At 33.3% G+C, this 15,915-nt stretch overlaps 1 protein-coding gene across 1 annotated transcript; it reads left to right on the forward strand.

Moving 5' to 3' along the window:
• The first annotated feature begins 1,709 nt into the window (after positions 1-1,709).
• On the forward strand, positions 1,710-7,457 carry LOC113732225 (sm-like protein LSM7). The gene is made up of 6 exons (XM_027257891.2): positions 1,710-1,978; positions 3,437-3,501; positions 3,765-3,846; positions 4,970-5,041; positions 6,538-6,590; positions 7,144-7,457. The coding sequence occupies exons 2-6, from the start codon at positions 3,499-3,501 to the stop codon at positions 7,231-7,233; spliced, it is 300 nt and encodes a 99-aa protein (XP_027113692.1). The 5' UTR covers positions 1,710-1,978; positions 3,437-3,498; the 3' UTR covers positions 7,234-7,457.
• The last annotated feature ends 8,458 nt before the right edge of the window (positions 7,458-15,915 follow it).

Below are 15,915 nucleotides of genomic sequence, written 5' to 3' on the forward strand. Positions count from 1 at the left end.
GGAGGGAGAGAGGGAGGGGACTCAATATGAGTAGAAACCCCATCGAAAATGGTCAACGAAGACCATCACATATTGTGACAATTTTGGTGGGAAGCAAGGTCGAACCCTTGACCTCCCAACTAGAGGTGAACAAATTCGGTTCGTACCGAATTCATAACCGATTTCAAATTCAATTCGGTAATTTGAAATCAGGTATTTGGTAATTCGGTACCAATTCGGTGCATACCGAATTCACTGAATTCTAATATGGTATAAAATAGGTTATGAGATTATGAATTTGGTAATAACCGATTTCGAATTCAAAATTCGGTATTTGAAATCGGGTACCACATTACCGCATTCGAATACCAAATTGATATATAAAATTATATAATATATAGATAAATGCTATTTAGTATTAGTATATACTACTAATACTTTATTATATTATATAGGTAAATGCTATTAATAATAATTAGTATATGGTATTATCATCATATCATGTACTTATAATACTAATAATATATAATAATGTACAATATATTTATATTATTTTAGTATTTATTAATTGTTATATGACTACAATAATGCATAGTAATACATTACAATATAAGATAACTATAATACTTATTATTTTATACATGAGTAACATACTAACATGACTAGAATTAGATAATAATTAATACATATATGTATAATACTAAATATTAAACAATAAACATAATTAGTAATTAGAATTTAGATATTGGTAATTTGATACATCATTCATGTTTGAATTATTGAATATTTGAATGCATAATCTATAACTTGCAAGTATTAGTGTACTCTAAATTTACATTACATATTCACTAATCTTAAGGTTTTAAGTATAGATAAGACAACTAAGCAGTGTAAGTGAATGTATATGAATTGCAAATCAATGTATTAGTGTATTGACTTTCACAATAACATATGTAAGTAAATAAGTTTAATTTTGATTTGAAATAAATTATAAGTTTGTAACTAACATAACTTATCACTAATCATTGTAATTTGTAAGTTTGTAACTAATATTACTTATTATTAATCATTGTAAATTATAAATTCATAAATTTTTACTAATCATTGTACAGTCTAAGGTTTATTCTAGTTTAAATTAATCACTTTTTATGTGTTCCTTAAATCATAGACTAAGGATTGTAGGTATAAGTGATCAAATAAGTTAAAATTCATATTATTTATTTACTAATCTTAAGGCTTTAAGTATAGACAAAATAACTAAGCAGTGTAAGTGAATGCATGTGAGTTGCAAATCAAGTAAATAAGTTTTATTTTGATTTGAAATAAATTATAAGTTTGTAACTAATGTAACTTATCACTAATCATTGATTCATTGTAATTTGTAAGTTTGTAACTAATATTACTTATTATTAATCATTGTAAATTATAAATTCATTGTAACTACTAACTAAATTATTTTAAATTAATCACTTTTTATGTGTTTTTTAAATCATAGACCAAGGATTTTAGGTATAAGTGATCAAATAAATGCCAATTAAACCACAAAATGATTTGAACATAAGTAATGTGTTCAATTATGAATAAATTTGGGGATCAAATCAGTAATAATTTTTAAATCATTGAGGAGCATAATGAATGTATTATAATTTAGGAGCCCCAATTTATAAATTAAAAATTACAAAATCACTTCATTTGGGAAAAGTCGGATTTCATCTTCAGCTGATGACAAGTGAGAACACAACCATTGCAAATTTGCAATATTGCATGGTGCCGTGACTGCCGTCACCTAGGGCTTTCACAGCACTAACACTCCCAAGTCCCAATTCCCAAATCGAAGCTGCTCTCCGCCTCTCCGGCCTCCGCCAGTCCGCCGCGCTCTACGTCTCCTGTCGGCTGTGTCCTGCTGTGCTGGTTCATCGCTGCCGAGTGTCGAAGACGAAGCACCAAGATCTCACTGGTTCATCGCTGGTTCATCACTGCTCATCTCTGGCTCGCTTAGGTAAGTGCTCCTCTGTTTTTGGCTCTGTGTATCTGGCATTAAAATGGGCCAAGATCGACTAGGAAATTTGTTATCCTGAATTGATAAGGGGACGAAATCTGAGCTTCGAATTGCAAACTCTAACTGTTGTAGTAGTTTAGATTAGGTGTGATATAACATAAGCTTTGTATTTTATACACAAGAAAGCTCTCTCCAGTTGTGCAGGCTTTAAAGGTTAAGGCCTTGGGGAAAAATTCCACCTTTTACCCGTTAGAAAAATTAAAAAGGAAAAAACTTGCTAAAATGAAAATTTTACCTCTTTGTCCGTGGAGATTCTCAATCTGTGGTGCACATCTAGTGAAAGTACGGCTCCAGAAGTTGTACCTAGGATTCTGGATATGAATTTTCTGCAATGTGTAAAAGAAGAAACATCTATGTATAAATAAGCTGAAAGGTCACCTTAATAAGCTCAATAAAAGTAATCAGCTCCTGAATAAGTAATGGAAAGCATTGGAGCAAGTCTAGAACATATCGAAGAGAGCAATTTAGCTTTTATAACTACAAACCAGTAGAAGGCCTACATATGTCTAGCTTCTTTACATATTTTCAGTCTAATATTTGTAGCTTTCTCATGGCTTGCGGGGGTTGGTAGTTGCTGAACTATAAAGATTGGTTTTATATATTCTCTTAATTTGCTTCAGGGTTTTTTTTTACATAATAGATGAATTCGGTTAGACCGAATTCATTACCGTTTTCGAATTTGAAATCGGGTACGGCATGAATTCGGTAATGCCCAATTTGAAATTGAAAACGGTTTAGATTTCTATAGGTGCAATAACCGAAAAAACCGAATTCAGCGCACCGATTTACCGCATTTGCACCGAATGCTCACCCCTACTCCCAACACCACCAAGTCTTAGAAGGCTGGGCAGTGACCACTGGACCACAGGTAACCTGAAAAGAGTCTTTACCCAAAATACCCATGCTCTACGTGAATGGTTTTCAACAAGCATAAGGGTATGGGATCTCACATTACTAGCCCAACTTACCAGCTACCACAAACCAGGGGGCACACAAACTTGAAAGTATTTATAAAAAAAAAAAAACTTGAAAGTTAGGTGAGGCCAATGTTGAATCAAAATTAGATCGAGGGGGTTGAATGCAATATTATTTACTAACATACTTTCCCCTCCAAATTCCGCCCTTGGTCATGCTATTTATCGTTTTCTAGTCCAACAATCTTCACGCCTTCCTGAACCTCCTCACTTCCTTCTGTTCCGATTTTCTTTTTCACCTCCGGCAACCGGTTAAAATTCCGGCCAGTCTCCTCTTGACGCCAGTGACTACCATTGGAATGTAATACTAAAACCTCCTCTTTTCTGTATTTACTTTTTTTGTTGAACATTTTTTCCTGATTAGGGTTTAACATTTGGGTTTAGGTAAAACTGTTGTAAAATTTTTTGTCTTTAATTTTTGCAGTACAATTGGTATCTCTAAGCCAATTTAAGCCTGCAGTGTAGAGTCATATCAGCTCTGAAAACATGGTACATTTCTCTCTTGATCTCTTGTTAATATGTTTATATGTTTGCCATCATATTTACTTGATCAAATTAACTGTTTTTAGTATTAGAAGTAGAGATTTATAGAGTTAAATATGATATTTTGAGTTGGGAGTTGGAAAGTGAGATAAAGTGAGTTGGCACAGGCTTCTTGAGGGCCGGAATAAGAATTGTTCATGTTAAACATAGCTTTATTAGAAAGAATGATTTTTTTTCCTATTTCTTGAATTACTAGTCTTTTGTTTCAGTCTGGAAGAAAAGAAACGGTCCTGGATTTGGCGAAGTTTGTTGATAAGGGAGTCCAAGTGAAGCTTACTGGCGGAAGACAGGGTAAACTTTATGCTCACATTACTTGATACTGTAAACCAAGTAGTAATTTCAAGGCCTATACCCTGTGAAGGCAATGTAAATAATAGGCATTCTTGTCAATTGGTATTATTCAGTTATGTTTTCAAGGCTAGCAAAATTGATCCATTGAGTTTTCCACCAATCTACAGAGAAATGCCATGGCTTCATAAGGGTCTTGTGAAAGCTGTTGGTCATCTTTAGGCATTTTCTTTGGCTTTTATGCTGGTTATCTTGGAGGATTTAGGAGTGTTACTTGTTGTTTTTATCATGATGACAGTTATAGCTCCCCATGTTACTTGTTCAACATGGCTTAAAAGCATCAGATGGGACCTTTTTAATTTTGTATTGTCTCACCCCCAGCTTTGTATACCACAATCACTGACCAGGCTGGAGAACAAGCAGGGAATTAGGTAGTGGTGAGGAATGTAGACGTGAAGGAATAGAGAGAGAGTTAGACAGGACACCAGATAGAGGGGAGGTGGCAAACTGGAAGAATAGAGGAGGGGGATCAAAGAGGGGGAATCAGAAGGACAGGGAAGAGTAGTCTTGGCAGCATGCAGATTTTGTGCACTGAATGGCGTTTGGAGAAAGTGGCTGCTTAGTAGCATAGACTGGGGACTGCTCCATGTTTTTCTTTTTCATTATTTCATTGCTGCTCCATTTACCATAGAGAAGGCAGAGGATGGGGGGAGAGATGGAAAGGGTGAAGGATAAGTTAGACACAGAAGAGGAGGTGAAGTTTTCCATAAGGAAATAGAGGGGAAGTAATAGTGGAGGTGTTACAGATACATGGCTCTCTTTTTGAAGGAAGTAACCCAAGTGACAGCAGGAGTGTGTTTTAGTTTTCAGATTTAGACTAAAAGACAAAGGTAAAATCATAAGATGTTGTTAAACCAATGAGTATGCGTAACCTACTTGATTTGCTTCCTTTCCCTCTCATCCCTTGATCCAAGCAGGGTGTTAACTTGCAAACTTGACTATTGTAGTTTTCACTTTTCTTAATGTAAGATCAGTAGCTGCACATTCAGAGGCAAAACCTTTTGTTTCCATTGCAAAGCTTCTCCTGCTTTAAGTAGGAAATTGTTAATTGGTTCTTATGTTACAGTGACTGGAACACTAAAAGGGTATGATCAATTGCTAAATCTTGTCCTGGATGAGGCCATAGAATTTCTCAGAGGTAATCTTCTGTTGCAATGACTTTGTTTGTATGTTCTTTTACATAGAAGCATATCAGTTCTTCCATGGCTGTATTTCTTGTACTCGTGGAGTCGAATATTTGGAAAATTTATTCTGTTTATTTAGTTACACACTGTACTTAAGCCTTAAGACTGCCAAGAGCATGCTGGTTGTTCTTTGTCGAACCTATTAGACAATCTGCTGGTTTTCATAAATTCCAGTGTCTTGGCTTAGTTCTTTTATGTTGTCCTGTTTTTCCTATTTCATTACATATATTTCCCAATGCTTATTTGGGCACTTGTGTATAAGCATCATCACCATGGAGAATTCAATTATCTATTTCCTTTTTTTTTTTTTTGGTGAAAGATCAAACTTGATGGTCTATGATATTCAACCTTGCAGCACAGTCTTATTGTCATTATGAGACAAAGTAAGAAAAGCATCTTTTCATGAGAAAAATAAATGAAAAAAGAACATAAATTATGTTGTCATCCCAAATAACAAAACCAAAAAAAAAAAGAAAGAAAGAAAGAAAGTGTTGTTATGGCTTTTGGTGCATTTGATTGAATGAAAATTGTGGGTGAGTGAATGCATCCAGTTGGTCCCAGTTTCCAATGTTTAAACCAATTTTCATTGATACTTCCAGAAAATTGTGTATACCCAAACACGTCTGCTGTTCTTCCTTCCATCCTGATAACTGTGTTTTGAAGTTTATTTCAAGCTAATGTATACTTCCTGGTATGAAGTCGTGTAGACTCTGGATTTCCCTATATTCATGTGCTAAAATGCTGTATTGCTCCTCAATTAATCCTGGACGACTCCCCTTTCTAGTCGAACTTTTGTGCTGAGACTTTCTCTGTTTCCTGTAACTTTTTCTGTGTCAATCTTCTAATAGGCAGGTTGATATTAGTAGTGGATTTGAAGAATTACTTGTTATACATGGGAGTAATGAAAATGCAAGTTATTTTTTCTGGGTTTGTACTCGGATTATCTCTAGATCTGTGGCAAATGGCGTCCTAAAATTTCATCAATGACATCTTAATGATTGACTTGCAGTTAGTTTTGCCAACAGCCAACTAATTTGAGATCAGTATTACCTCCAGTTGCTTGTTCTTCTAGCGATAGTTGATCATTTTGTATGAGTTATGCTTTTATCTTCAAGGATATACAGGGGTTTGAGTATTTTTCTCTCTGGAGAGAATTATTACAGAACTTATTGTCTTTTCTCTTCTGTTCATCACATTCATTTTGGAGCAAATTATCCTCTGAGATTATGTATGTACCTTCAAAAGCTGGACCACTGCCTGCATTATTTCTTGATTATTATTTTTTTGTGTGCTTTAGTGGGCGCAATGCCATAATAAGTTTAAATGACTATGGGCCATCTGATTCCAAATATGTCATGACCTTAACACTGAACTCTTATAATTTTATTCTTTTCATGCCTATTATCATGTAACTGTGCGTGAAGAATATATTGGAACCTTTATTTTGCAGATCCAGATGATCCCCTCAAGACTACTGATCATACGCGACGTCTTGGCTTGATAGTATGTTTTTCTAATTTATACTTACTTTAATTTGTTGCCAAGATGTGTCTCATGGATCAGAAGCATAGCTACGTCTTAAATATGTCCATATATGTAAATGCAAGTAGAAAATAGAAACCATTATAAAATCAGCACTTAGTTCTGTGAATTAACATCAGTTGTGCATCTACTACCGCGGAGTTCTGTTTTGTGTCTTCACACTTTGTATGGAGATTGAAAGTATACAAGTGATCCAGTATGTTGTGTTTCAATTCCTTGTTTATTGCCACGGCGTAGGAAAAACTATTCTTTCGAGTACAGTTAGTTTTGACCTGTAAACAGTATTCCTTCAATCTTTAAAATACTCATTCTGTATTCTTCTCCTCCTCCTTCCTCCATGTCCCTTTCCATGCTATCTGAAGTTTTAGCTCGTAATCTTTGAGGGATTGTTTTGATTTATTATCTTTGCTGAATTCAGATGAACTTCCCCCGTCTGTTCTGTCAACACAGCAATAGACAGTTTAGGTTTTATATTTCGTTCCTTACTAGTCGTTCTGCTTTTGTTTCAATGCAGATATGTAGGGGTACTGCAGTGATGCTTGTATCACCTACTGATGGCACAGACGAGATTGCAAATCCTTTTGTCCAGGCAGATGGTGCATAAATCACTCTCGTTTTCAAGCTGAATTTAATCATCATTCGCTTCTCCACAGCACCAGAGGGAATCTGCTTTATGACTTCTAAGCAGCAGATTGATGGAAAGGTTTAAGCTAGTTTTACTTTGTTAACCTTGAACTTATTTGGTAGGAAAATATTGAAATGTGAATTGGATCATGAAAATTGTCTGTTGTAATCTTCTTAAAGGCGTTATCATAGCCTCGTTCATGATTTGAATGTTCATGGCGTTTAACTAAAAATACTTACTAATCTAATGCGTCATGTTACCGAATTGAGGAAGCGATAGCATTGTACCTTGATCAATTGCGTTGTCTACGTTCGTTCAAACAACGTTTCTATACTCTCTGGGTTGCCAAAACCCATAGAGGTAAAGAATTTTCCTCTTCTTGCCTCGAACAAAGGAGACTCCGCGCTTTGTAAGAGCAAGGGAAAAGTATAGAATTTGAGAATTAAATCAGAGCCATTTTTTCTAAGGAAAATGCCAGTTTTCATGCCCAGACTTTTTGTCATAGATACATTTCGCCTTTAAACATTTTGGCATGCCATGTTTGATATCTGAACTAGAGGTGGCAAAACGGGTGATTTGGGCGGGTTTGGGTTGGGTAAAATGGGTAATGGGTATAAGTGAGTCAACCCATTTATATCCATTTAATTAGATGGGTATAAATGGGTAAGTCAAAAAATGAGTTGGGTAACCCAATTATCCATTTATAACCCATTTATTCTAATTTTTTACAAGCTCATATAAATTCATTTTGTAAACTAAATTATCAATTTATACATTTTACACCCATCATTAATTTTAAATATTTACTTATTATGCCAAATAAGTTTAATTATCAATTTTTTTTCCTTCCGCATGCCATGTTGCAAAATTACATATTATTTAATAATTGAACAATGAGAATCTAAAAATTTGGACTAAATAATAACAAAAAAATTTAATCCAAAACTTTGAACCCCTAGTATTTTTTCGTTTATAAATTTAAAATTTCATTTGAAAAGGTAAGAAAGGAATCTAAAATTTGTCATAAATTGATGATGCTAAAAAATGATCAAATTAATAAATTACAAGGAAATAAAGCGATAAGATAAAACCAACAAATAAATATAATAAATAAAACAAAAATACTTAACATCAAAAATAGTTAAAAATCCTTATGAAGACTAGCAATCACTTCATTTAGCATACAAATAAAGACAAATTTTCAATAAATACGAATAACAAGCGACTTAAAAAAACTGAAAATTTTCTCTCAAAAAAACAACTTAAAAGAAGGAGGTTTAGAAGTATCTTACCAAATAGAGAAGAAACTGAAACTCAAAACCGGTAAATATACGGAGCTTCGTAAGAGAATTGCGCAACTAAAATTTCGTCGCATTTGTTTCACCAGCTGATCATGATTTCAAAGTCTCAAGTTCTCCTCTCTGTTATTAGCTCTCTGCTTCCTTCTTTTCAAAAATTTCCCTCGTTTCTTGCTTACGCTGCCGACTCACGAGTCACGACCGATTCTTCTAGAGCGAGGATTTCACTTGGTTTTTATTTTTCTAGAGCAGGAATGTCAGTTAAATGGGTTAAATGGGTTAGATGGGTTACCCAATTAAACCCATTTAATAAATGGGTTTAATTGGGTAACCCATTTATATCCATATATAAAAATTTAATGTACCCATATCCAGTTATTAATGGGCGGATATGGGTAAAATTAATTAAATGGTTTTATTTGACACCTCTAATCTGAACTATCAATGTTTGACCAATTTCAACTTTAAACGGGACATTATCAATTTTAATGGAATTTGGGCATGTGATAAGCATGAGCCCATTAAGTAATTTACTGTGTGACTTAAAATCAGCAAAAACTAAAAAACATTCTTCATTCTCCCTTCTTCAGTTTCCCTAGAAAAATTTTCAGGACTAAACCCTCTCGTCAAAATCACATCCTTCTAAGAAATTGTAAAGAAATGAAAGCCTACTCAATTTGATCAAGCAACAATCTTCCTCTTCCATGCGTATTTCCATAAAATGAGATCCAGGAGCTCTGAATCATCAGTGTAATCCAAGAGTAGCCATCGTCTTTGCAGTTGTGGATTGAGACCAAAATTGGCAAGACGATGATCCTGGGAGAAGATTCTATGATTGTCCGTGATGGCTAGTAAAAAAATTCCTTATTTTCTTACTATTTTAACTCAAATTAAATTATGGCTTTACTTTGCTAATGTTGAAGAATGTGATTATATTTGTAGAGAACTGATAAATGCAAATATTTTGAATGGCTTGATGAACCAATTTGCACAAGAGGAATGATCTTTACATAGGGTTTGCTAAAGGGTGAATCAAATGGAAGAAACAATTGCAAAAAGCCTCAGAAGGGAAAAAATAACATCATCCTACTGTTGGCTATGCTGTTGATTCTATCTTTTGATGGAATAAAGAGTGGACATGTAATGGGGGGAAAGTTGGTGCTAAACTTAGAGTGAGTTACTGAATAGGAGCTGCTGATTCTAGTTTATTTTAGTTTTTGTGTTATTTTGACTGGATTTGCAAAAGCAGAAGTAGCCTTGGGTTGGTTCTTGTAAATGATGGCATGCATTGATTTAACTAATGTGATGTCGAATGTAGGATATAGTTACTGTGAAACATTTCTTTTACAAGGTTGCCTATTTCATCTAAATCATAGAAAGAAATAATCAAATTCCAAGATAGAGTTTAGATGCGAGCTTTCCAATGCTCAAACTTACAAAACTGAAGAATTGACTGCTTAGCTTACAAAACTAGAAGAAACTGATAAGAGGAGTGGATCAAAATAATGACTACTTAGCTTTCTAATGACCACGATGATGATGACAATAATCAGAGTTGCTAGCAATTTAGCTTCGATTGAGTGAGTGTGAGGGCATAGATGAAATAGAGGAAATTAAGCAAAAGTAGCAGAGATAAGAAGATAGAGAAAGGAGACTCGAAGTGGATTGTGGAAGGAGAAAGTGGAGAGTTTTGAGATTTGAGAAAAAATGGATGAAATGATGAAAATAAAGAATTTGAAGAAATTACATTAGTGAAGATAGACTTAAAACAAAAATTCAATGGATGAAGGGAAGTAGAATCAAATTCTTATTCTCACATTTTTAAAGAAAGTTCTGCTTTGTTCAACAAATAGGGCTTATTAACGAGGCATTTGTCTAGTGTTAAGATCGAAACATCGATAATTAGAGTTGTTGGTTTCAAATTCTTCTCCTATCTACTCACTTTTTATATTCCACTCACATGTTTTAAAAAAAAAATTAAATAGGGCAAGAAAAGCAATTTCCTCACGTCGAAGGTGTGAAAGTGAGTTCCTTTCTTGAAACTGTGTCCAGGTTTTTTAGCCATTACGGAAAAAAAAAAGTTTAAGTTTTCTCCATGAGATATCAATACGCAATTTCATGTACGAGTCCGTTGACAATTTCAAAAGTTTTGAAAAGGCATATTACTGTATATTAGCCAATTTGAGAAGTAATGCAAGATGATACTATTGGACACATCCAACGCCAAGAGAGATTAAGAACCCAACATGCATTGGTAGACACAATAAAGATAGCATTCTTACAAAACACTTTTTCCTCTAATTGAAAGTGTCATAAACATTCTTACAAAACACTTTTTCCGTCTAATTGAAAGTATCATACTTTTTATTTTTTGGATGGTAAGATAAGAGGAATTATAAGTAGGAGGTCTTGGATTCAAAACCTCCTACTTACTAAAAGATAAAAAAAAAAGAAAAAAATTTTGGACGTCCAAATTCTTTATTATCTTACAGGAGTCAAAATTATTTTCATCTATTTTTCAATATTGTCGATATGTTTATCTATGTTTCATGCTAGATTTAAATTTAAATTTTGAATTTTAGAAGAAAAGTTTGAAAATAAAGCAGTAATATCACAACCAAGACATCATTTTTAAATAGTTAGAATCCGGACATGCAATCAAAAATTTGGGACAAAAGGAATACAAAACGAGTACAAACCCCTACAATAATCTACGAATTTCTAGGAAACCAATGCTTCAAATATATCGAGCTAAACTTTCCATGTTCTGTATCAAGAATCAAGATCATAAATGACACTAGAAGGGATTTTATATATACTTTTTGATCAATAATTGGATTTTACCCTCGTGAAGTCGTTCCTTGGCAAATGAAAAGTCACGGATATTGCTAGCCCATGCCTTATAACATATTTCGTAAGAAAATTCTCATTTTTACATTTCTTATTGAACATCGTTTACAAGAACATGAAATAGAGCAAGAAAAGCAATGTTTGTACGTTGAACCGTTCAACTTGAACGTATTGAGAATTAGTTTCTTTCATAAAAACTATGTTCAAATTTTCTTTACATTTTCTCCATGAAATATGCTACCAAATGTAGTCACAAGTTCATGCACAAATCTAGAAATTTTAAATACCACCATGTACTATCCTTCCTTCATTGAACTTCCTTTACAAGAACATCACAGAATTGATGTTCTCGATTACTGAAAGTTGATTTTGCACGTCAATTGACCTAGTAGAATCAGTTTCAAGTGTAAACTTCATCTTAGTCACTAGAGCAGGCTCAAAAATTTTAAAGCCAAATTGCAAAGTGATGCATGTTCTAAAAGCACAACTGTAGATGCTGCAGGAAATGGGGCCTCTCCAGATCCCTATATATGTTGACAGAATTTTGATATAAACTAGTATAATTTTTGTCTAACCCATAAATGTGAATGATAACTCGGTTGATGTAAACTCATGATTACACCAAAAATATTTTTTTTTTATTAAAAGCAAATTTCATTAACATCTAATCCAAACCTTAAAGGGAAGGGGGAGAGTTTAACTACTTACGCTTCAAAAATGTTGATGGAAGGCCTTCGAATTTTCCATAATTAAGATGCATCCGTACGTAGAAATAAAGTGTACGTACTTGGAATAAGTTCTAAAAACTTTTGTTCTGAAATTTAACATTAATGCGATGGAGTCTCTCAATTCTTGAAACTTGGTTTCTTCCTGGCTGGCATCAGAAATGGAACTCTCAAATGCAAATTAATTGACCGAATAAGCTAAGATGAAGAAGAAGAATCAGGGATTCATTTTACGTAAATGGAATTTGGATTGGATGAAATCATGGAAGCATCATGCAGAGTTTAGGGTCAACAGCATAAATTTTGTTAAAAGTGACCCAATAAGGTATCTAAAAATGAAAAACGAGCACATTTGATATATGAAGGACTAAAATTACTTGTTTTCATTTTGAAGGACTAAATTTTCTCCTGCGTGACAAGTAGTGAGGAACGATTAATGCAATTTTTTTGACGAAAAAATCACTACTTTCCATGGAACTCCATAGTGACCAAAATTTTTATGGTGCTAGCTAATTTCTTTAATCATGAATTTGATCACGATGATATAACTAATCTCTTTATAAATCTTTTGATTTGTCTAATGGGTGCATAGTGAGCATGTTCTTTAATCAAGTGGAGATTTGTTTCAAAAATTTGAAATTAGTTGTGATTAGCAACAGTAATTTGTGGAGTCTATAATCTATGCTTCTTTAGCTAAGTGGTCTGGAACAATTCACTTCCACCATGATCGACCATCCTAGTAGGGAAAGGAAAATCTAATACTGATCAGCTCATTGCTTAGGATAGAATCAAATCTATAGAACTTCTTTTGTGAAAAGAACATTCAATTGGTGAAGAGAAGTCAAACAAAATTGTCTTTCTCATACTTCTTTAAAAAAAAAAATTATTTTTGCATCATTCAATTTTTGACAATAGGGCTATGCTCAATTTTTTTTTTTTTTAGCTTTCTTTACAAGAACAATTGATACAACAAGAAGAGTAATTTTCGTGCATTGCACGTGCTGAAATTTAATTTCTTGTTTCACAACTAGGAGAAATTTTTTTTTTTTGTTTGGCGTACAAAAGTTGTATCAATATGTTTACTATTTGCCTTTTAAAATTACTCAAATGGCTAGAGGCTGTCTATTTTGGGTTTACAGAAAGAAACATACAGAACTTAGATAGATTTGAGTAAAAATTCAAGATAGATGCGAGTTCTTTAATTACTACAGCTAATAATAAAGCTGAAGAATAAATTGCTTGCAAGAACTGGAAGGCGATAATTATGACTGACAAGTAATGGAGAAATTAATGAAATTAACAAGAAGTAAAAGAGAGAACAAAAAAAAGAGATAGAGAATGGAGATGTGAATTGGATTTGAGAAGAAGAAAATGGAGGGTTTTGAGATTTGAGAAAAAAAGGATGAGATGAGATGATGAAAAGAAGAATACGAAAAATTGATGGAAGTGAAGATAGGCTTTAAACAAAAGTTTTTGAAAACACACACTATCATATATTAACCAGTTTGACAAATGTATGCATTATGATAAAATTGAATCCATCCATGATCAAGAAAAATTAATTGAGATTTCACAATGCAGCGTTACAGGCTTCAAACTTATGAGAGTTCGAAAATGATCTGGATTTTTTTACTTTCGAACCATTCCAAGATTACATCAATATGAAATACGAAACAAGCACAAACCCCTATAACTATCTGTGGGATTTCCAAGCCTAATTTTCTATTTTCTATATCAAGATAAAAAGGACCACAAGAAGAGATTTTATGCCCTTGGATTAGTAGCCTTACAATTATACTTGGCGAAGCGTTAGAGAAAATCAGCAGGGTGAAGAATAAGAGCGTCAAAAATAATGTCCAGAGGGAGAAATGGAAGGAAATCTGAATTTTCTTCTCCTAGATACTTGATTCTGGATTGTCAACCAATTTTTCTAATTCCTAGCTACAAGTATCCGTATCTTAAGTGTCCTAATAGTTGCATTTGGATTTCTTTTGTAGAAGCCTACTGTCGATTTGAGATGATTTGGATCAATCCACACCCAAATCTACTAATCTATTTGGATAATTTTGGAGCTAGATTTGAAATCCCCCCCCCCCCCCCACCAAAAAAAAAAATAAAGGATTTCAAACCTTAAAACTGTAGAATTTTAAGTTAATTCTTTACACGTCATTTTCAATTCTTCTCTCTCTCACTCTCCCACACACACAATTATGATTTTTTTTGTGTTGATTTTTAGTCTAAGAATTAATATATTTGACCAGATTCAAGATCAATGCTGGTTAATTGAACTTTACTCTTGATTTTGATGATTGATAGCTCAGATCTGTGATCGATTGGCCTTGGAATCAAGTTTACATTGTTACAATAATTGGTTTGGTGCATATTTTGTGCAATTCGGGTGCTAATTTCTCATTGATATGTGTTGGTAGGTGATTGGGTGTGTTAGTTCTCTTGGTCACCCATGAAAATTTCTTTTTTCCCAAATTTTGGTAGGATAGTCAATGGGATCGAATTAGCCCAAATTTCACCCGAAAAATAAAGCTAGTTTTTTTTTTTTTAAGTCAGTCAATCAAAATTTGAGTTAGATATTAGGATCGAATTAAATGTGAATTGAGTTCGGATCTTATTAGGCTTAACTCGATTAAAATCCAACCCAAATAATTGCATATTTATGTATATATAACATCTATAATAATACAATTAATATATAATTATGCATAATATAAATTAAAAAATTAATAGTTTATACATAATCATATAATAATGTGCAAACATAACACATATTATATATAATTATATATTAAACTGTGAGCTTGAATGGAATTCGATTTAACCCAATTCACTAGACTCGATTCGATTGACAACCCTAATTTTGAGGTAGAATCCTGTTGTGGTCAGGAGAAGAAGCCGTATTATGTTAACGAGTCCTCTATATTTTTTTTCCCATTCTGGTTAATCATTAGGAAATGAGAGTCGACTATGGTGCATGGCAGTGCGCTATAGCAATATTATTGCCTTTTTGAGGATTTCGCCATAATATGTGACATGCTTTAGGTACAAAGTAGAAATTGGTTTGTGCTCAAAACGTTCTGGTTCACGGTCGAACCAGTAACTCGCGAGGACCGAGGCTGGTTTGCCATAGAAGTTTTGGTAGACGTATGGAGGTTCTAGAACACTCTAGACTATTCTAGGCTCATCTTTTATAATGTAGAATGGCCGAATTTTGTACATAAGAAGCTTTAGGGACTAAGCTTATGTACAAAATTCTAGACGTTAAATTGTCTAATTAAAAGTGTAGAGTATTCTAAAATTCTTTAAATCTTTTTGATTTGTCTATGAATAGGCCAAACTCCCTTATTTGCCTCCCACTTAAGTGTGTTAAGTATGTTTACCATAGTAGCTAATGTTAATAAATTGCCATCTCGTGACACTACTATATATCAAGGATGTCAATTTTAATTTACAAACCCACCCCATAACTTAAAAAAGTTGTTATTATTCCCTTAGTTAACTTCAAAATTTTTCCTTGCACAATGGATTTCAAAATTTTCCTTAATTTTTTTTTGTTTCCCAAGCATTTGATATCTTAGCAATAAGAGTCAAAACTTTAAATGTGTATCCTAATATGGCCTCATAATTTACTTTTTAAAAATTGCAAAATAATTAGCACAATTATAAGGAAGGAGGGCCAAATTTTTTATATACCGAATTGCATATGTGATAAGCAAACATGACAATAATTTTATCACTATGTTAGACAGTTTTGATGTTATTTTACTACGAATATA

This window comes from Coffea arabica, chromosome 2e, assembly GCF_036785885.1.
Source record: "Coffea arabica cultivar ET-39 chromosome 2e, Coffea Arabica ET-39 HiFi, whole genome shotgun sequence".
Classification (NCBI taxonomy): domain Eukaryota; kingdom Viridiplantae; phylum Streptophyta; class Magnoliopsida; order Gentianales; family Rubiaceae; genus Coffea; species Coffea arabica.

Coding starts and splice junctions, on each gene's coding strand:
- LOC113732225 (XM_027257891.2), top strand. Junction 3,847..4,969: donor GCTTACTGGCGGAAGACAGG/GTAAACTTTATG, acceptor CTTATGTTACAG/TGACTGGAACACTAAAAGGG. Junction 5,042..6,537: donor GGCCATAGAATTTCTCAGAG/GTAATCTTCTGT, acceptor TTTATTTTGCAG/ATCCAGATGATCCCCTCAAG.